The 21,570-nt window shown below is 48.8% G+C and overlaps 1 protein-coding gene and 1 pseudogene across 1 annotated transcript; both read right to left on the reverse strand.

Annotated features, from left to right (window-relative positions):
- Positions 1-96: 96 nt before the first annotated feature.
- LOC128342957 (H-2 class II histocompatibility antigen, E-S beta chain-like) lies at positions 97-19,929 on the reverse strand. The gene is made up of 6 exons (XM_053291203.1): positions 19,779-19,929; positions 17,526-17,804; positions 5,867-6,154; positions 3,223-3,333; positions 2,610-2,633; positions 97-1,953 (listed from the first exon to the last, which is right to left on the reverse strand). Exons 1-6 carry the CDS (start codon positions 19,867-19,869, stop codon positions 1,940-1,942), a joined length of 807 nt encoding a protein of 268 aa, XP_053147178.1. The 5' UTR covers positions 19,870-19,929; the 3' UTR covers positions 97-1,939.
- LOC128348326 (uncharacterized) lies at positions 7,741-7,859 on the reverse strand (annotated as a pseudogene).
- Positions 19,930-21,570: the final 1,641 nt, after the last annotated feature.

Genomic DNA, 21,570 nt, shown 5'->3' on the forward strand with positions numbered 1-21,570 from the left:
GGAAGCACTTTTACCCATACTCTACCCAATCATTACAATTCTGGCACTTTTCAATCACTGCATATCAAGGAAGAACACACTTAAGGTGACAGAGGCTGGGGAAAAAAACTTTATTGATACGATTCAGAAGAAATAATCTCACATCAAGGCTGTGCAGTGCAATTTTTTGCTGTATTTAAATGAGTTTTTTGCTGTATTTAAACTGGGCAATGTAAGAGGATTGCAATGATCAAAGAAGTCACTGAAATGTGCAATATATTTAACTGATTTCTTACCAAGCAACTAAAGCTAGCAGGTGGGGGAAGGATTCTGTCCCTGGAACCAGAATCATCAGTGTCTATGGGGACAACTGGGGAATTGACCTCCACCCGCCCTACAGGGATAAACAAACCAGGAAAAGGGAGTTTCAGACCTCTAGCATCTGCCTAGGAGCAGACTTCCCAGTGAACTACTGAATTATCTTTGGATCCGGGAGAAAGGGAGAGTGCGGGACACAAAGACAGCGGGACCCACAGAGCCAAGGCTGACCCGTAAGACTCTCCTCAACACTCTCGCCCCTCACATCAGCCAATCTGGGACAAGAACAGATCCTGGGAGATTTCCAAAGAAGGTGGTTTATTAGAAAAATCTTTTCATTACATTTAGCCCATTGTTATGGGATCGGCGGCATAACTCTCATCGGGCAGACATCTTCCAAGAACACGGGCTTCCCACAGTCAGTCGGACGGAACACTCTGTTGCTCCTCCTTGCCCCTCCTGCCTGCCGCTTCCCACCACCACTGCCACTGCTGCTCCCCCTCCCCATAGAGCTAATTCTCAGACTCATCTACCACTGCTTTGGCCTCCCTGCCTGCCGTGGGTCTTGCTGCCCCTGCCTTGCTGCCCACTGCTGCCCCTCTGGCCAGCCTGCTTGCAAAGCTGTAAGGGCTGGAGTGGCCTCTTTGCTCACTTGAGCAAGTAAAGAGGCCACTCAGCCCCTTCTTGTTGTATAAGCTGGCTGGCCAGTGGGGCGGAAAGAGCAAGAAGGGCAGCAAGAGAGGGTGGCCAGACGAATGAACTAGAGGGAGGAGGAGAAGGGAATGGGGCAAGGAGCTGCTGTGTGTATGTATAGGGTGGCCTTTGTGTTGGGGGTAGTGGTGGCCGTCCACAAGTAATAAAGTGTAAAATATTTCCGTGGCACCAGAGGCGCAGCGAAAAAGGGCGGCCAATGTCCATTATTGAACACAGGACCCTCTAACCTTGTTATGGCCGTGACTGCACTTGAGGTAAGGAGAGGGTTAACTGGCAGAGTGCTGACCTAATTTACTTATGTTTTGGTTTGCTTCTTGTGTGAAAGGGTGTGGTGCCCAACACTGTTCTAATGACTGTTGCAGTGGACAGTGGCTAAAATAAATATCAAAACCATAATCTATACCTGTGAATCTGAAAGAAAGGCAGCCCTCAGCAAATCCCAACGAGCTCCAGGAACAACTCACAAGAGATGGCCTTTGTGTGAATCTGTTACAGCAAAACCAACAGAGAAACTGGTGGCATCTCAAAGCCCAGGAGGAAGTCTTCAAAAGGCCACAAGATCCTATTGCTCTGAAGGGAGAGTCCAGACTCCCCAAGAAAGGCTCAGTGCAGGATGTGGCCATCTGGACCAGACATGTGCAAAAGTCTCTACTGGCAAAAGGACAAGATGAAATGCAGCAAAGGCGTCATGTGGTTTCTCTCCACCTCACATACAACTACACCCCCCCACCCCCGAGAAATAAAAGGCAAATAAGTGATGGTGCTTTTGAAGGGTGGGGTGTAGATGAGAAGAAGATCTGACGGGCCTTTGCTCTTCTTCCTGTGCTGCCTCCAAATTTTGCATCTGCCAAGCAACAAAAGGTGTCCATTGGCAAGGAAGAACACAAATGCTTCTCCACTTGGGGGTATCCGGCTGGAGCTATGAAGTCTAACTGGTAAGTCCTGCAGGTAGAGAAGAAAAAGGAGAGAAAGTCTTGATCGTGGGATGCAAAAAGTGGAGAAAGGGCAGGATCAGCCCTGCCAAGGTGGTGATGGGCCGCTCTAGCATACCGGTGGGCGGGTGTCCAGGGCCTTGAAAATTCCCACCTGGATGCTCTCTTTTCCCCATCAAACTGCTCCTTAAAGCAGAGTCAGGGAAAGCAACAGCGCCATCTCCTGGCCATTCAGAGCAAGAACTGCACCAGGCATTTAAGGGCAGGCTGCTCAGTCAACCAGGATCAGCTTGAACGAAGCTCGTGGCACAATGAGGCGATGCACGGAGGGGGCACAATCGGCTGTTGCTCTCCCCCTGCTCAGTAAAGAGAATCACCATTTTCCAAAGGGGCCTCTTTGCTCCGTTAGCTGAGGAAGCCTCCCTGACAGCCTCTGAGGTGGGAAATTCTCCCACAGGCTACGGAAACAGTTCCAGGGGCAGGATTGGGGCAGGGGAGGGGGGAGCCAGGCCTCCCCATTCCTAAGGAAAATGCCCAGCACTGGGAGGACCTTCCTGTTCTGTAGAGTCTGTGCCTGGAAAACAGGCAGAAATACCACAGGGGCATCCCAGGCAGCCAGGGCCAGGGGCTATTTGAACAAGAGGAAAGAGCAGAGAGAGAAATTACCTGCAGGTTGTGGAATGCCCCGCCCTGAAAGAGAGAGAAAAGACTCTGTCAGGACCAGGATAATACCCTCCCGGCCCCACCCGGCCCCCTCTCTGGACCATCAGGGGCACATTTCCTAATTAGGGGACAAGGAGGAACCATCCTGTGTGGGGAAAGCTCATCTGCTGCATCACACAAAGAGTTACATCTGGAAATAAAGTGCTTCCTTCATGGGGAATAAATACTCCTCTCAAAACACATCCAGAAGTTTCAACGGAGGGACCCCTTGTCATCTCTCCCCGACTCCTTTTCACACACACACACACACACACACACACACACACACACACACACACAACTGGGCAAGTTCTCTGTCTGGAAAAGGATGCTTCCTTTGCTACAAGGGAAGTTTCCTGGGACTGAATCCAGGGTCCCTCCAGTCTCCTTTGGACCTCCAATTATTTTTTAAAAATACTGCCCATTTCTGCGACAGCAGGAGGGACCTCCTAGGACCAGAGCAGGCAGCAGCCCCCAGAGGCCTCTGCCTTGTCCCTGGGGAAAAGGGTGTGTGTGTGGGTCTTTGGCCAGGCTCCAATTCCCTGCCCCCCCCCAACACAAAAAGCATCCCAGTCACCTTTCTTATTCTTCAGGAAGAGGACGAGTCCCGGGAGGAAAAAGACCAGCCCCAGCACGACCCCCACGACCCCCGTCCACATCTTGTTCCTGGCAGAATCCGATTGTGGGTCTGTGGAAAGAGAAGCAACAGCAGCCGGGAGTGAGAAAGGGCAGGCCTGGAACCTGCTTCCTGCTCCTGGCATAGTGTCGTGGTTTGAGTGTTGGAGGAGGACGGGGGGAGACCAGAGTTCAAATCCGCATTCAGTCATGAAACTCACTGGGTGACTCTGGACTAGTCACTTCATTCTCAACCTAGCCTACCTCACCGGGTGGTTGTGAGGAGAAACATAACCATGTCCACTGCTCTAGAGGAAGAACAGGATATAAATGTAAAGAAGATTGATTCAGTAAATCAATCCTTGGCCCACGGAGGCCTTGGCTAGGAGGACCTAGGAGGCAGTCAGGACATAAGAGGAGAAGCCCGCCTGGCCATCCTGAAGCATTTGGGGAGGAGGAGGAGGAGGAGAAGGAGAAGTTCTGCTCCTGCAATTCTACTTCTCGCTTGGACTATTCTTGCCTCTTTTGCTGCTTGGGAATCTTCCTTGCTTTCCTCTTATCTTTCCTCTACTTGAATGAATGAATAACTTCATTACTATCATAAATCAGATGTAAACACAACAAATGATACAACATTCAGACAAGAAATCTATTACACAAAAAACTGACAAAGTAAATGTTTTAGGGTAAGATCTAAAGGGTAGAAATTAATTGTTGGAGGATCATAACAGCGGCTGCACAAAATTTAGCAACCTTGTTTTGCAATTCATACGTTTAGCAGGGATCATATAATAGCAAGGGAGTATTAAGACTACGTCGACTGTCATTACAAAAAAAACAATAAAGCAATGCATGGTGGACATATTGAACCTCACCCGAACTACAAGGGCAGATCCTATTGGCCAAGGGGGTTTCCAGAAATTCCCCATAAAAAACTGCCAATGGTAAGGCATCACATCTTGGTCTGAGGGACACTCTCTGATGGTTGGACTGAGAGAGTGACAATAAATCAGTGGCTGGTTCCCAGCTGGGATTGTCAAGGCGCCCTCTTGTGGTGGTCTCTGGGATGGCACTTAGGTCATTTTGGTGCTCAATGTCCAAGATCCTCCATCTGTTCCTCTACTTGATGTTTTCTTATCTGCTTTCTTCTAAGCCTTTATTTTTAGTTTCCTTTCACGGGATCCTGGACTAGAGAGTAGGGGTGTGCATTTTGGAATTTTCTTGTTTTGATTTGTATCCAAATCCAAACATCCCCGTTTTGTTTTGTACCCAAATTTTCCGAATCCGAATCAGCCCTGTTTTGTTTTGTAGCCAAATTTTCCGAATCCGAATCAATTTGGATTTTTAAAAAGGGCCCCAGGGCAAAAAGAGTGGGTGGTGGTGGTAGTGTCCAATGGGTGGAAGCTATCACCCACATTTCAAAGGAATTAGGCAAAGGGCTGATTTTTTTTGTGAATTTTATTTAAGTTTACACATCTTTAAGAATTTGCCTATAGGAAATAATGGGGATTCCAGCAAATGTTTCGCTTCAAATCAAGGGGAAAGGGATGACCCAGAGCAGAGTGTGGTGGGTGGTAGTGCCCAATGGGGGCAAGGAAACTTCCAGAATTATTTCAAAGGAATTGGGCAAAGGGCTGATCTCTTGTGATTTGTTGAAGTTTACATGTCTTTAAGATTTCTCCCATGGGGGATAATGGAGGTTTCAGCAGCCCCATAATTTCATTTGGGGGGCACTGGGGTTGCCCAGAGCGAGGGGTTGTGTAGTGCACATAGGGTGCCAACCACACCCACACCCACAAGCCTGTGGGGTACTGGGTTTTGTTGTTTCTGAGGTGTTCATTGTAGATTCTCTGGTAGCATATGAGATTTTCAGTGAAAAACAAGAATCCACTCTCATATGCTACCAGAGAATCTACACTCAGAGCACCACAGAAACAGCAGAACCCAGCACCCCATAGGTTAGCAACCCTTCCCCTGGCCAATGTGGGGTCAATAAAGAGTGGGAATAAGCAAAAGAGCCAATGGGGAACAAGGAGGGAATTGTCAGCAGGTCAGCCCATGATTTATGTCACTGATCAGAAGGATGGAAGGGTGGGAAATTCAAAGAGATGTCAAACACAAAATGGAGACTGACTCAGAGATCACTACAAAATGGAGGACCGAAACAATAAAACATTTTGTAGCCGAAACAGGGACGTTTTGTTTTGTATACAAAACTTTTGGATCTGGAAAATGGGTGTTTTGTTTTGTCTACAAAACACACGAAACAGGCTGTTTTGGGTACAATACGATTTGTATCCGAAATGTTTCGCACATACCTACTAGAGAGGCCTTGGATCTGTCCCAGTAGGGCTCTTCTCAGGTCCTTAATGTCTGCTTGGAGCTATCCAAGGTCCTGCATCTGCAGCATGGCCCCACCTCGGAGTCTTGGTCACCCCTAGCCCCCAGCTCCCCACCCCACACGCCCCATGGGCTTCTGCTCGAGGTCCCGGGAGGACATGGCAAAGAGATGGTCCCTTGGGCAAATGGCTGGCTCTGCTGCAGAAGCCCAGGAAGAAGGATCCAGGGTGGGGTATCTAGTTGTGGGGAAACTCCAGGGCTCTTACCCCACTGCACGGTGATGACGGTGCCATTTAAGCTGGAGTGCTCCACCTGGCAGGCGTAGAGGTCTCCGCGCTCCAAGTGCGTTTCCAGCATGACGTGGATCTGGTAGGTCCAGTCCCCGTTCCTCATCAGGTCGGTGGTGGCCACTTTGCTTTTGCCTTCCTCCTTCCCATTCCTCAGCCACTTGATTTCGATCTCCGAAGGGTAAAAGCCAGTGACGGAGCAAACCAGCAAAGTGTTGAGGGAGGAGGGGTCGTATTCTGTGGGGATGATCGTCACCTGGGGCTGGACTGGGGGGGGGGAGAGTGAGAAGATGGGGGGGTCAGAGAGAGCCTCAGGGACTCAAATGAGGGAGCAAGAGAGAACCCCCATCTCCAGCCCGGATAGCCAGTGATAACAGCCTGTCTGAGTGGGGCAGAGGGGAGGAAGAGGAGCTGCAGGTGTGGCTTCTCCCCACGTTTCTTCTCACCCCATCCGGGATGCCTCGCTCTCCCTCACCTTGTCCCTTTGCTGCGTAGACCGCAGGTAAGCAGGCCGGTCATTTTCATGGTCTCCAAGATTAATAATAATTATACTTTTTTGTATTTTTGGAAGAAATTCTGAACATACCTGCCAATACCAGATTTTGCATGGACAATCCCACCACTTCTCCCTCCCTTAACCGAGGTGTTGCTGGGGACTTAAAAGATCCAAGGCTTGGGCTCACAGCTCCCCCACATTTTGATAACTAAACCCTTTCATGGTCTCTTAAAGATATCCACTAGTTTACTTCACCCGAAAAACGAATCTTTTTCTCCTGCATCAGATTGCTCCTGCAATCAATAAGCACGCAGCTGAGGACCAGTGTGGTGCAGTGATTAGAGTGTTAAGACGAGGATTGGGGGACTTGCGTTCCCCATTCAGTCATGAAACTCACTGTGGGACTTTAGCTGAGACACTCTCTCCCCGCTCCAAACCTGCCCCACAGGATTGTTGTGAGGATAAAAGTGGTGAGGAAGAACATGTACGCTTCCCTGACCTCTTTGGAGGAAGAACAGGATGTGTGTCGTGTTTTTATATATATATGTCGTGTTTGTGTTTTATATATATATGTCGTGTTTGTGTTTTATATATATATGTCGTGTTTTTATATATATATAAATGTATATACGTTTATATAGACATATGACTTTTAGCCACATGCACTCCAATCCTAAGCAGGTAAATTCAGAAGCAAATTCAAATAGCCTTTTTTACACCAATCACAGCAGCATGCAATCCAGTTTGATCTCTTCTATTGACTGCATTTCAATTAAGCAAAAAATCATATGGAACTATAGTGTATATACTACAGTATATATACAATGTATAATGTGTGTCTATACACTATACACTATAAAGCCAGCGTGGTGTAGTGGTTAGAGTGCTGGACTAGGACCAGGGAGACCCGAGTTCAAATCCCCATTCAGCCATGATACTTGCTGGCTGACTCTGGGCCAATCACTTCTCTCTCAGCCTAACCTACCTCACATGGTTGTTGTGAAGAGAAACTTAAGTATGTAGTACACTGCTCTGGGTTCCTTGGAGGAAGAGCGGGATATAAACGTAATAATAATAACATAGAAAGAAAAACCACCATTTTGATTTATTAATTTTTATTATTATTATTTTTTATTATTATTTTACATTTATATCCCACTCTTCCTCCAAGGAGCCCAGAGCGGTGTACTACATACTTGAGTTTCTCTTTCACAACAACCCTGTGAAGTAGGTCAGGCTGAGAGAGAAGTGACTGGCCCAGAGTCACCCAGCTAGTTTTATGGCTGAATGGGGATTTGAACTCGGGTCTCCCCGGTCCTAGTCCAGCACTCTAACCAATACACCATGCTGGCTCTCCAAACTACAGCACCCGGTATTCCTAGGTGGTCTCCCATCCAAGTACTAAGCAGGCCTGACTCTGCTTAGCTTCCGAGATCAGACGAGATCGGGCACGTTCAGGTAAGTGTGGCCGTAGACCACACGTAGATTTCAAATAGGACAGCAGAATGTCATATATGGAGTTACCCCAATTTTGCAGAATTTAAAGACAACCAATCATTTCATGTCCAAAGGAGTTTTAAAAATGAGTTTCTTCTGAACTGATCTGCAAAGCTTTATTTTGAAGCAAGTGTACAAAAATACTTTTGCTTGGGGAGCATGTTACAAGCACAAAGCAAAATAAAATAGTAATGTTTAAAAGGGGAAACATGTTAAGAGAACCATTTCTGCATATTTTGCTATTTAAGCCATTTTGAGAACTCTGTTGCTAAAAAAGCAGCATATAAATACTTTTTAATAAGAAGGGGGAGAAAGAAACCCACACAGAGAGACCAGATTGGAGCTATAAGCAGTGTATCTTCAGGAACAAAAACAGATCCATTTTGTCAGAGCATTCCTCCCCCCCCCCATTCTTTTCAAACCTTTTAATACTTTTGCACTGACTCATGGGGGTGGGGTGGGGAGAGAGCAATATGGCAGCTTGACCAAGGGGAACAAATCACATACCAACAGCAAATGGTTGGTTCTTACAAAATGTTTTACTTCCCTTCTTGGAGGAAGCCCAACAGCCAGCTTCCAGGGCTCTGCAGTTCCATACAAATTCCAAGCAGGGGAGGAGCACAAGACTCCAGGAGAACCAAGAGGGCTGGGAGAAAAGTTAACCCTTTTTTAAACTTTCTTCTACTGCCGATCTCCAAGAGAGTCAACATTAATTCACAGGGGGTGCAACTGCACCCTTGCACCCCACCCCCACCCCCGGATCTGCCCCTGCCTCAGAATCCCAGTTGCAGGGGAGTCACAGCAGGAGAGAGGCCATTCCCTCAGCTCCTGCCTGTAGGCTTCCAGTGGCATCTGGTGGGCCACTGTGTGAAACAGGGTGCTGGACTAGAGAGGCCCCCTTGGGTCTGATCCAGCAGGGCTGTTCTTGTGTTCTTAAAATGCAGTTCCAGGGGCTACACTCAGAAGCTAAAGAGTCACAAGAAGGATGCAGGGGGAGGAGCAGGGGCGTATCTAGGGGTAGGGCAGGCAGGGCATGTGCCCTGGGCACCACTTGAAGGGGGGCGCCATTTTGTAAAATTAATTTTTTTAAAAAAAAATGACTGTCAAAAACAAAATGGCCACCGTGCATGCTCAAATGGCCTCTGTGAGGCCCTAGGTCTTGCCAGGCCTTGCAGAGGCCATTTGAGCATGCGCGTTGGCCATTTTATTTTCAGTGGCCATTTTTAAAAAAAATATTTTTAAAAATGGCCACTGCACATGCTCAAATGGTCCCTGTGAGGCCCTAGAGGCCAGTGGGGGGAGGAGGAACCTTTGCAAAAAAAAAAAAAACAACCCAGCCTTTAGGAAGCCCCCCAAAGGGGCTACAGGTAAAAAAATAATAATATATAATATAAGTCACTGTACACATATTCAGATTGGCACTTTGTATAGAGAATCAGGGCTTGTGAATACTGAGCTGATGCTTATGAGCTAAGATTGTATTCATTTGCTCTTACTTTGCTTCTTGTGATAAGTGAGTTAAATGTGATGTCTTGCTAATATGGCTATTAATGGTGAATTTGTCTTTGAATCAGTGTGAAATCCTTAATATTAAGGCCCACTGGGAGTTTCTTGCTCTCTTTCTCACATTTTAACTGTCTTTCTGAAAGACTAGAATATATTCCAAGCAGTGACACAGTTTACTCTGTATATCCTTTAATTATTTACAGAGTATCTGGGAAAAGTCAAATTCTCCTTTAATTTTTAAAACTTATGTAATGGTGATGCTACAATACATAGTAGAGAATTAGACAGGCACTTCTGTTTAGTTTTCCAAGTATACCTCCACATAGTATTTGGGTATTTCATGAGCCCCAGCATACTGAAATTTGTAGTTTTCCAGCATTTTTTGGTCTGGCTAAGTCCACTGCTAAAATAGTTTTTGAAATATTAAAAGATTAACGAGCCTGACTTGTATTTTTCAGATGATATTATGGTAAAGTTATCTGAAAGATGGGTGTCAGATGCTTGGACAGGGGGCGCAATTTCAGTGCTTGCCCTAGGCGCTATTTTCCCTAGATACACCTCTGGGGAGAAGAGCAGCTGCTAAAGACCCTTCCCCGCTGCTTTATCTCCCCCGCCCCACAGGAGACCAAAGCAGCTGAGCGGGGTGTCCACATGCATAAAAATGTGCATGCATGTGGACACACACACAAACACACACCTGGTATCCAGCATAGCTCAGTGTAGTTTACAACCACCACAAAAAAGAGACCATAGTCAAAACCCTGGGAGTGGGCTCATTTGAGGAGGGGTCTGAGGATCCCAGGGCTCTAAAGGCTGAATCTCCCACCCACCCCGCAATCAGAAACACCCAGCTCCATCCTGCACCAAGCCAAGCCTCTGAATTGTCCTCAAGCCCCACTAAGACCACATTGCTGTGGCCAAGCCTAGAAATGGCAGAAGTAGGGATATGTATGGCAAGATCCACTCTCTTCTATTGGTGTGCACGGAACCATGCCTCTGCGGTTCTGCGCCGGGGTGGTGGTTCTTTAAGGGCGGAGGGGTGCACCTACCTGTTCCGCTGCTTCTCTCCTGCCGGTGCTCCTTAAAAAAAAAACTTCTTGGGGTGACAGTGTACCTCCCTGCTGCCCTTGCTCCCACTGGTGGCTGGAAGTACCGTGCGTGTGTGCATACATCGTGCCTGCACATCACTTCCGGCCAAAAACGGGGGCAGAGGAGTCAGTGAGATACACTGCCGCCTCAAGAAGTTTTTTTTTTAAAAGAAGCGCCGGTAGGGGAAAAGCAGCGGGAGGGGTAAGTGCACCCCCACCCTTAAAGAACCCCCCCCCCGGTGCAGAGCCTTCGAACTGTGCCACCTTCGAACCGGTTCGGAGGCCTCTAAAATGGCCTCTGGACTGGTTCGTGCACATCCCTACTCTCTCCAGGGGGGCCTTTACATTCAATGCAGGAGGGAAAGGTCTTCCTCCTCGCAACATTCCCATCCTGCTTGTCCAGGCACAGCACTGGGTCCAGAAGCACTTGTGCTCCATCTTCCGCAGGCAGGCCGAGAAGCCCTCCAGACTTGACTACTGTAATGCACTCTATGTGGGGCTGCCTTTGCACGTAGTCCAGAAACTGCAGTGGGTACAGAATGCAGCAGCCAGGTGGGTCTCTGGGTTCTATGAGATTACTCCTGTACTAAAAGAACTACACTGGCTAACAATTTCCCAGGCAAAATACAAGGTGAACATAGGAAGCTGCCATAGACTGTGTCAGATCCTTGGTCCATCTAGCTCAGTATTGTCTACTTAGACTGGCAACGACTTCTCCAAGGTTGCCGGCAGGAATCTCTCTGCTGGGTCATCTGGTGGCTACTCAGGGATGGGCCTTCTCCGTTTCTGCCCCAAGACTCTGGAATGTGCTCCCTGCTGAAATAAGAGCTTCCCCATCTCTGATAACTCCTTTAAAAAGTCTCTAAAGACACACTTATGCAACCAAACTTTTAACTAGACTTGTGGTTTTAAATGTTTTAAGGCTTTAATTCCCATTTTAATGTGTTTTATGTTGATGAAATTATGCAACTATTTGCCACACAGGAGTTGCAGCTGTTCCTCATGGCCACTAGGTGGCAGTTTCAGATAATCTGATTTCATCCCTTTCACCCCATCTCAAGCCTCACATTCGAAATCATCGTGGAGGGAATCCTGTTGTGGATGCTCTACCTCAGTATTCCCTGCACTGAGTAGAGAGTTGGACTAAATGCCCTCCATGGAACCCACCAGCTCTAGAACTTTAAATCTCACCCTTTTTAATTCACCAGAATTGGTAATTTACACAGATGGCTTTAAATTGGATATTTCAACTGAAAATCATAGTTAAATATACTAACACTGCATACTAACTAGGAACGGGTCGCCACGGAAACTGTTGTCCCAAAAATGGGGTTCGTGCCTGGTGTGCAATAGTCCAATGAACACACCAAGGGTGGTGATCTGTCAAAGCTTTAGTCTGTGCAGAAGACAAGTGCTGGGGATCATTCCCAAAGCAAGCACGCACAGCAAATTGAGCATCAGACTTATATAGGAAAACTTACAAGGTTTCCATCACACCAGCCCTTCATGGCTCCCTCTCCCCAATGCTAGACTCCCGCAGTCACAGAATAAAAGGCCATTCTCCCTTCTTTCTTATGGGAACCAGACTGGGTGATTGCGACTTAGTTGCAAGCAAGCAGCTAAGCGGACAGCTGACTGCTAGGTCTGCATTTTAACTTAGTGGCCTTACATACAAGGGAGGGGTAATGGCTGCTCCCTGGCCCACCACGTTTAGCCATTTTCCTGCCCCATCTGGGCGTATACATGATGATCATTCACTATGAGACTGGGGGCAAGAGATCCAGGGCTGCTTTAATTCTCTTTCTATGAATCTCCTGGTGATTGATTAGGCCTTTTTGTTCCTTATCAGGTTATAACGGATGGTCCCCAGCTAAAGTCTCTATCCTTCTTTAGGTCTGGCTTGCTTAGGCAGACAAACGTGCATGTGGAGGCCAGGACAGGGAGGGGACTAAAACACCCTGGTTTACTGCATCTCCCAGTCCCTTGACAGTGTGCCTGAGGAGCAATTCACTGTGTGTATGTGTGTGTGTGGGGGAGAGTGGAAGTGTGGGGGGTCAGAGAGATGCCTGGATATGAATCCAAGTTGATTCATGCAGGTCTTCCCTCTGATTATTTTGGTTGGACCAGCAAAAACCAGAGCCTCTCTTGATGGCCCCAATGAGAGTCCCTGTCCCTGTCACAGACTGGATGAGGAAGTGTTCAGGCCTGACTCCTCCCTCCTCCCTCTCCCCTCATTTCAATAGCAAAATCAAGAGCGAACACCCCCCTCCAAGCACCAACATCGCAGTCTTGGATGCCACATTTTTGCAGTCCATTCTGTGGGCATGAATGTGAGTGATGGAGATGTGTAGGATCTGGAATGCTCTCCTGCAGGAATTGATCCTTGTCTCAACCCTATTTTTGCAGAGCGAGATTGCCAGGATGGGTAGGAGGACCCAGGATGCTGGCCATGTAGTCTGACCTCCCCAGGCTGGCACTGATGTGAGTCCTTATTACATCACAGTCTGTCTGGGGTGCCTCCCTGGACAAAGTCATGAGGGACTCCAGGCAAAAGTCACGAGGCGCTCTGAGGACCCATCCCTTGGCTCTTGGCTCTGGTGCCATTGGGGGGCCTCACTGTTTATAGCGCTGCTGGATGGGGCCTGTGATTGGATTAGAGAGCTGCAGATCCCTTCCTCCTGGCTCCAGGTCCTCCTGTCTGGAGGCTTCTCCAGGGCCCTGCTGCCTGCCTAGCCCCACATTTCCTCTCCTGGCTGGCTGGCTACACCTTACCCTCACAGCTGATCTGCCCCCCCGCCCCCCCCCACTGATCTACCCCCTCCCTGCCCCCCCCCCACTGATCTACCCCTCATCGTAGCATCTTGTCACACCTCCTCTCCTGCTTGGCTGGATGCACTTGCCTCCCCCCTATCGCTGATCTGCCCCTGAATATTTCTCCTTAGATTAGCCTAGAATCATCCAAGGAGTCATGGCTGAACCTGGATTTGGTGTCCCCCACCCCCAATCCTAGCTCAACACTAACCACTACACTACACTGCCTCTCAATTGAATGCACCTGAATTCAGAGGAGGGCAGGTATGGTCTTGTCTGATGGTAGTAGCAAGCATGAATTGCCCATTTAGCTAAGCAGGCACTGCCCTGGTTTACATTTGGAAGGGAGACTACATCTGTGCGCTGTAAGATATTCCCCTCAGGGGAAGGGTCCGTAGTTCAGTGGAAGAGCATCTGCATCCTTAGAAGGTTCCAGATCCAGTCCTGGCATCTCCGGGCAGAGCTGGGAAAGACTCCTGCCTGAAACCTTGGAGAGCTGCTGCTGTTCATACAAATTTATGAGCTCTCTTTGGAGCAGCAGCAACTAGAGAAAGAGGGCTGATCTACAGCGGCAAAGAACTCAGTGTGCTGCTGAGGACACCAGGGCCAGAGAGGCTGCCAGCCAGAAGGTGGGAATCAATCCAATTTGGGAGGCCACAGAATGAAACCACTAGAAGTGGTCATGATGGGCTTCTTCCCAATTCTTCAGCGCTTCATTTTCATCACCATCTCAGAAGAGAACTGATTGGTAGGGCTGCTTTTGTCCAGTAGACTCTGGAAAGGTTTCCTTTCAAAGAGTTTTAAACACAACAGCAGCCTGCATGTTTGCACACTACACAACAGCACTACATTTAAAAATATGAACATGGAGAGTTCTTTTTCTTGGTCTTTGAATTGGGAGTGTGGCTATGGATCATGGCTGTGGCTATGGGAGCTGTCATGCTGAGCGCCCACACTTGTGAATTTGTGACTATACCACTGGAGAAGGAGCCAGACGTCTGTGGATAAGCCCAGATGCTAAGTGGACAAGAAGCACCTTTAAAGGGGCAGCTCTTATATTCAGCTCGAGGGGAACAGCCCTCCCATTTCAGCTCCGCACAGTTTCTCTCCCAATGGCCGGTTATGTGTGTGTGTCAGAGAGAGAGAGAGAGAGAGTGAGAGTGAGAGTGAGCATGAGCATACACATGATCGTATGCTTTAAACGGCAAGCTCTTTTGTGTCAGGGAGCCTTCTTCTCATGCCTTTGGCTGGGAAAATCGCACTTTTTTTTTTTTTGCTGTTGAAAAGTAGTATATAACTTTTTCAATCAAGACAGGTACAGGGTGTCCTGAGGAATCTCGGTGAGAAACAAGAGCTTCTAAAGATGGAGGAATTCTTGTTGGTATGGAGGATTTGGAGTCCTGCCTCTCAGTCACCACAGAGCTGAGTTTTCCAAGTTGTGTGGAATTAATCCCCTGCTAACTGGGCAAAGAGGCACCTTTTTTACGTGGTGATTCTCTTTATTTAGCAGGGGGAGAGTAATTGGCCCTGTCCACCCCCAGCACAGTACTTCCAGTGACTGTTGCTGTTGTGTGTCTTATGTTTCTTTTTAGAATGTGAGCCCTTTGGGGACAGGGAGCCATCTTATTTATTTGTTATTTCTCTTTGTAAACCGCCCTGAGCCATTTTTGGAAGGGCGGTATAGAAATCGAATTAATAATAATAATAATAATAATAATAATAATAATAATAATCTTCTCCTGTGTGTCAACCTAAATCATCCTTAGGATTGCTAGACATTGTTTAATACTAACCTATAATCTGTTCTGTTTCTTGCTTTGTTGCTTATCAGGAAATTGTTCTAAAATGTTTTAATAAAATATTGGGGTGGTACTGCCTGGCTGCTGCTTGCATGCTGTTAAGAACTGCTTTGCATGCAAATGCTTTAAAGGGCAGTCTGACATTTACTGTCTAGAGATGTGTTTTATCCATTTCTAGAACTTTTACACAGAGATACAGGCGGGCATAGAAATCATCCTTTGCTTTGACAAGTCTTTGCCCTTCACAACCGCTTTAAAGGATGGGCAATTGGAGCATAAATTGTGTGTTTGCAGAAGGATACTTTTAGGTTCAGCATCACATTACTTTCCTTCTGTTTTGTAAGTGCTGAGAGGAAGAGAAGCAGATTCTTGGCCAGGAATCGTGCTGCAAATGCAAGTGATCATGACAGGGGTGGATGCACAAGTGAGGAGATGCATGCATTGCACATCGGCTGCCACAAGGGGGCATTGTCAGATTTCCAACTGTAATTGGATAACTGAAGTTGGCAAAGATTTAAGAGAACTTATGAACCCTGCCGCCTATTGAGGGTGAGGGTGCCACCGGCTGATCTGGTGGCGACCCTTCTCTGTAGTTGCCCCAGGGCTGTGGGACACACTTCCTGCTGAGATTAGAGCTTCTCCATCCCTGATGGTTTTTAGGAAACAACTGAAGACATCTCTCTTCAGCCAAGCTTTTAATAGGTGTCTTAGCTGAATTTTATTGATTGTTTTAACTTTAAATTCTATATATGTTTTAAATGTGTTAAAAAATTTGTTTTGTTGTTGTAAACTGCTTCGAGAGCTTGGTAGTAAGGTCAAGTGAGTCGTTGAGTCAGTGTTGACTCCTGGTGCCCACAGAGCCCTGTGGTTGTCTTTGGCAGAAAACAGGAAGGGTTTACCATAGCCTCCTCCTGTGCAATATGAGATGATGCCTTTCAGCATTTTCCTTTATCGCTGCCGCTGATATAGGTGTTTCCCATAGTCTGGGAAACATACCAGCGGGGATTTGAACCGGCAACCTCTAGCTTACTAATCAAGTCATTTCCCCGCTGCACCATTAGGAGGCAGGCAGTATAAATGTGCTGAATAAATAATAATTTCCCCAGAAAGATCAAGGGGATGTTTTGGGAGCTCAAAAATGCTGAATGGCTGGGTTGAAAGCTCTCAGATTTCACATGGTGTCCCTACATGATGATAACAGCAAGTATGTGAAGGTGTGCGAGGACAAGTCCACCCACTGATTGGTAATGAATTTTTAAAATTAAAAATGACAGGTTTACCGATCTAACTGAAAATCCACATTCTTTATGCTAGGATCCTGGGCTCCCGCCAGCTCCCACTGCCCAGCCATTATGCAATTATAACTCGGGGTGCAAAAGTGAGGGCATGGCTCCCTTTATATCAGGCCTGCTCAGCTGCAGGAGGGCCGAAGTTGAGCAGCCCTGCTTTATATGAAGGCAAAGGGCCGTTTCCTCCTAGTGAGGTTTGAGTGATAGTCCTTGTGGGGGTTTCAGTTCCAGCCCCTTGTGGTAACTTTCTGCCATGAAGCAAAAGCATTTAAGACACTCCCTACATTAAAAAAATAATAATTTAAAATATGTGAAGCGATCCACCTTGAAATTCTACACACTGTGTGCTACGTGACATTTAAGAGCTTTCTAGAAGGAAATTATTTATATTTATCTAAAATATTTATACTCCACCCCTCCAGTGCACTACTGCTTGGCGTGGCTTACAACAATAAAACAGATACAAAAGTAATAAAGTTAACCAAACTGAACAAACAAGTTAAAAGTCAGGTTAAAAACCACAATCATTATTAGGTTCAAATTAATTAGAAGTTATTTTAAAAGCTAAAAACTGAAAATTATAAAAAGCTAAAGAATCTACCAGATAGAACCAAAAACCGAGCACTAAAAAGCCTCATTAAAAAGGTGTGTTTTAAGCTGTTTTAAAAAAACAATGAGGGAGGCAGCATGGCGAAGCTCTTCTTCAGGGTGGGTGCTCCAAGGCTGGGGGGCCACAACAGAGAAGGCCCCGTCTCCCCCTGGCCCCCCTCAGAGCCCTCCTGCACTGGACAGCAGGGATGGGGGGGCGCTTCCTCATCAGGCAGGTGAAGCTCACCTGCCTGGCAGCCCCGCCCTCCTGAAGTGGGGGGCACGGAGGAGAGAGGGTCCCAGCGAGAGGGGGTCTCCCCCCACTGCAGTCCGGGGTGGGGGGTGGGCGGCTGAGAGGGGCCACAGATCCACCGGCACTGCCCCTCCCCAGTTCCCCTCGCCTCGCCCCCCCCCCGCTCCCCCTCCTCCTGCCCCCACGCGGACCCATCTCCGCCATGCCTGGGGGGGCTGTAAGGGGACAGTCCTGGGAGGAACCCCCCCTCACCCCCCCTCCCGGGGCTTCTCCCCACCCCGCCTCCCCTGCCCGGCCCCTGCTGGACTCACCACTCCTGCCGTGGACGAAGGGGATGTCGTTATAGTAGTTGTGCCGGCAGAAGCGGTCAACATTGTGCCGCTTGATCTCCAGGAAGTCCTTCTGGCTGTTCCAGAGTCGGGCGTCAGGCTCTCCCAGTGGCATGACGGCCTGGAACTCCCCGACGCGGTTGTCGAAGCGGACATAGTCCTGCCGGCCCCAGATGTAGGTGACCAGGTAGCGGATCTCCCGCTGGGTCCCGTTGAGGGGGGTGAAGAAACACCCGGACCTCCCCTGGTAGACGAAGTGCTCTGCGGGGAGGGAGGGGAGGGAGGGGCCATGAGAGGCAGCGGGGGAGGGGATGAGGGGAGGCAAAAGGAGGGGGGCTCCTTCCCTCGAGGAGGATTCCAGCCCGGGACTCCGGGAAAAGGCGGAACGGAGCCTCAGGAACGGCTCCCGGGCAATCCTAACAGAGGAAGCAAGGGGACGGTGGAGAAGGTGGAATGGATCTGCTCGGAACGCTCCCCACCCCACCCCGCCCCGAGGGCAATCCACCTGAATCCCGAAACCAGCAGTGCCGAAGGAGGAGCGTGTATCAGAGCCTGCCACTGACTGAGTTTAAGAACTGGCTTGATCAACTCAGGGTAGGGGGGTGATGGATATAATGTCAGGAACAAGGAGGGGAACTTGGAAGGGTTTGTGCAGTAGCGCTTCGCACCCAACAGGACAGGAGTGCCCACTCCAGCAGGTTCCGACCGAACCCCCTCCGGGACTTTTGACCAACCGGCCAGCAACCAGCCTGTAGCCTGAGGCGGTCTTGAAATAATCTAGGAGGAATTAGGAAGGGGGCGGGGGAGCCTCCTTTGCAAAGCGCCTTGCTCAGGTGGAACTCTTGCTCTGCTGCCACTGAACTTCCGGAGAGGAAGAAGAAGCCCTCTCTTCTGAGGCAAAAAAGGACCGGTTTGATTAATCACAGAGGAAATCACGGCTGGAAAGAGGACGGCAGGCCAAGTCACAACCACAAGGCCTGACAATGGTGGTTAACAAGCTGATTCCAAGATCAAAGCAAGCCCTTCTAACAAGGCCACTCAGTAACAATACACACTGTCTTAGTGACAACACAGTGCCAATGTGGGGCTAGAATACCACCCCCTGGCTGGACACCATCCTGGGTGATGTGGGGCCAGTGGGTGACATGCACACTCTGTCTCACCTACCTCACAGGAGTGTTGTGAAAGGAAAATGGAATAATCCCTTGTGGCAATGGAGAAAAATGTGCATTGCACTTCATGCATGCTCAGAGGCATGCTTTACAACGTTACCATCTCAGGGCTGACTCCAGACAGGTCCCTTCTCAGATCCAGCCAGATCTCTCCCACCCAACCCCTTCTGGTAAGAAGCAACTTTCCCTGCTACAGGAAGAGAAGATCCTCCCACAAACCTGGCCAGGTTTTTCAGGACCTTCATTATTCCTACGGGGAGCCGTGGGGACTGTGGGTGGGGGAGGGGAAAGGGGTGCAGGTAGCCCTTGGCCAGTGGCCCAGCCAAATCATGGCCACCTATTATTTCTTGTTTACACAGTCAGACAGGTTTTATTGACTGGTTTGTTTTATCCAGACATCGAGTCCTTCCCAAGGACCTGGGATGGCTGAATTTTATTGTCAATGGTTATAGATATCGTCGCAGAATATAGGCTGTTCCCAGTTAAGCTGCTTTTTGTAATTGGCTGATGGTGATTTCTGTGGCCCCTATGGTGTTGAGGTGCTGTTCAAGGTCTTTTGGAACTGCACCCAGGGCGCCAATTACCACTGGGATTATTTTGGTCTTTTTCTGCCACAGATCTTTGTATTTGGTGATTTTTTCTATTTCTTTTTCTTCTATTCTGCTATCCCCTGGTATTGCTATGTCGATTATCTTAACTTGTTTTTCTTATTTCTTCTTCTTATTATTATTTTATTTATTTATTTATTTATTATTTTATTTTCGGTTATTTTAACTTGTTTTTCTTATTTCTTATTCTTATTCTTATTATTTTACATTTTATATACCCCTCTCCCTCCAAGGAGCCCAGAGAGGTGTACTACAAACTTAAGTTTCTCCTCACAACAACCCTGTAAAGTAGGTAAGGCTGAGAGAGAAATGACAGGCCCCAGAGTCACCCAGCTAGTATCATGGCTGAATGGGGATTTGAACTCAGGTCTCCCCGGTCCTAGTCCAGCACTATAACCACCACACCATGCTATTGAGAAGTCTGCTCCTGAAGCCCCCCCCCCATTATTACTTACCTCTTGGCCCTGCGCTCTGCACCTGGGGAGGGAAGCCCCCCAGGCCTGCCATTGTCACAAGCAGGACCCCCAAGTCCAACGCAGATCTCATCTTGCCTCTTCTGCACAAAGAAGGACCAACAGTGTCTGCCTCCCACCAAACTCCAGAGTGGGACTTTCTCAGCCTGGTCCTGGGGACAAATCCTGCCAGGGTGCTGCCCCTCTGCCCTGGGGATTGGACGTTGCCCAGATGAGAGGCCAATCAGCTGCAGAGCTGAGGCAGCATCATCAGTCACCAGGCAGGGAAATCCAGAAAGTGTCTTCTATGGACAAAAAGTCCCCAGACAGAGGAGAGGGAGAGAGAATGAGGGAGCGTAGAGGAAGGCTAGATTTGGGCTGATCGGAGGGGACTCCATGCTTCCATGAAGCAGTGATCTGCATGGGGGGAGGGTGCTCCTGCTGCCCCACAGAAAGATCACCCTGTGGATGAGGTTTCTCCTGGCTTCTCTTTCTCTGAGAAGGGAGGAATTGTCTGCATTCCTCACCCCACAGAACAGAAGATTCCCCCACACTGTAGCCTTCAACCTGGAAAGACTCAGGACCATTTCCTACTAACTTCCTGTAACAGGTCATCCATTTCCCACATTGGAGACTGTGCCTGTCAGTCTCCCCCACCTCCATCTTTAGCCTCCCTCTTCCTCTTCCAGTTCTTGATGTGTAACTTTTCTTTTCTTTTATATGGTCCACATTAATGCGGCTCACCTTAGTGCTGGCTTTGGGGCCTGTCTGTCTCACCAGTAGCCAGGGGCATATCGGAGCCCCCTCTGTATGTTGCTGGCCACCACTGAGTCCGTCCCCACACCCACCTTCCACCTTCCCTTGCAGGGGGAGAATTGCCATTGGTGGGAGTGCCCCCCTGCACTCCACAGCCGGGGCCAGCTGCACCCCAAAACCCACACCTGGGTCCGTCCTGGAAGCGCACAAATAAGGACTTCTCCATATGTCACCACCATCACACACACACCTCAGTTACTACTTCTTCTCTTTATGCTCCGAAATTAGAGTTGGTGTCCCTCAGCCAAGGAGAAGGAAAAGCCTCACTCACCACTCCCTGAATGAGCCACTCTTGTGAATCAGAAGACAAAACCAGCCCACCCTCCAAATCCACCCCCTGCTGTCCCCCAACTCTCAGCCCAGGACGGAGCTCCTGATCCGCTTTCACTCCACCTCCTCTTGAGGTTCCTGCTGATTGAAGTTTCACCTGGTAACAGACTGGTCCTCCCCAGGCCTTTTTCTCATTGGCTGAATTTGCGTGGGTGCTGCCTCTGCCCACTTCCCCAATTTGGCTCCCTTCACACTCCCTCCACAGCCACTTTGAGGGCAGGACCCTGCTTGGCCCATTGCTTCTCCTTCTGTCTCTCTCTGCTTGGTTTGCACCCTCTCTGTGCATTGCCCACACCCCCACCTGGAAGAGCTGAGATGGCCAGAGAAGGAGCCTTTCACCTTTGCCTCTGGGCACTCCTTGCCTTGCCAGGCGTCAGAGCTGTGAAAGGTGAGGTGGGGGCATCAGGGGGCAGAGGGGCCTGGGGGGTGGGTTTGTGTGTGAGGGGGAAAGGCTTTGCAAGAAGGAGGTGCCTGTTGGATGCTGTGGCTGAAGAGTTGGGGGTCCCCTTTAGAAGCCCCCCCCTTTGCACAGGCAGAATACACCAAACAGGTAGATGAGGGAACCAGGAAGGGGAGGGAGTAACAGCCTCACCACAGGGAAAGAATTCAGAGCAGGGGCAGGTGGATCTCAGGGGTGAGGAGAGCCACG

The sequence above is a fragment of the Hemicordylus capensis genome, chromosome 2 (genome assembly GCF_027244095.1).
Source record: "Hemicordylus capensis ecotype Gifberg chromosome 2, rHemCap1.1.pri, whole genome shotgun sequence".
Classification (NCBI taxonomy): domain Eukaryota; kingdom Metazoa; phylum Chordata; class Lepidosauria; order Squamata; family Cordylidae; genus Hemicordylus; species Hemicordylus capensis.

Coding starts and splice junctions, on each gene's coding strand:
- LOC128342957 (XM_053291203.1), bottom strand. CDS start 19,869: ATGAGATCTGCGTTGGACTTGGGGGTCCTGCTTGTGACAATGGCAGGC. Junction 17,805..19,778: donor GCAGAGCGCAGGGCCAAGAG/GTAAGTAATAAT, acceptor CCCTCCCCGCAG/AGCACTTCGTCTACCAGGGG. Junction 6,155..17,525: donor CTTCGTCCACGGCAGGAGTG/GTGAGTCCAGCA, acceptor CCCCCCCCCCAG/TCCAGCCCCAGGTGACGATC.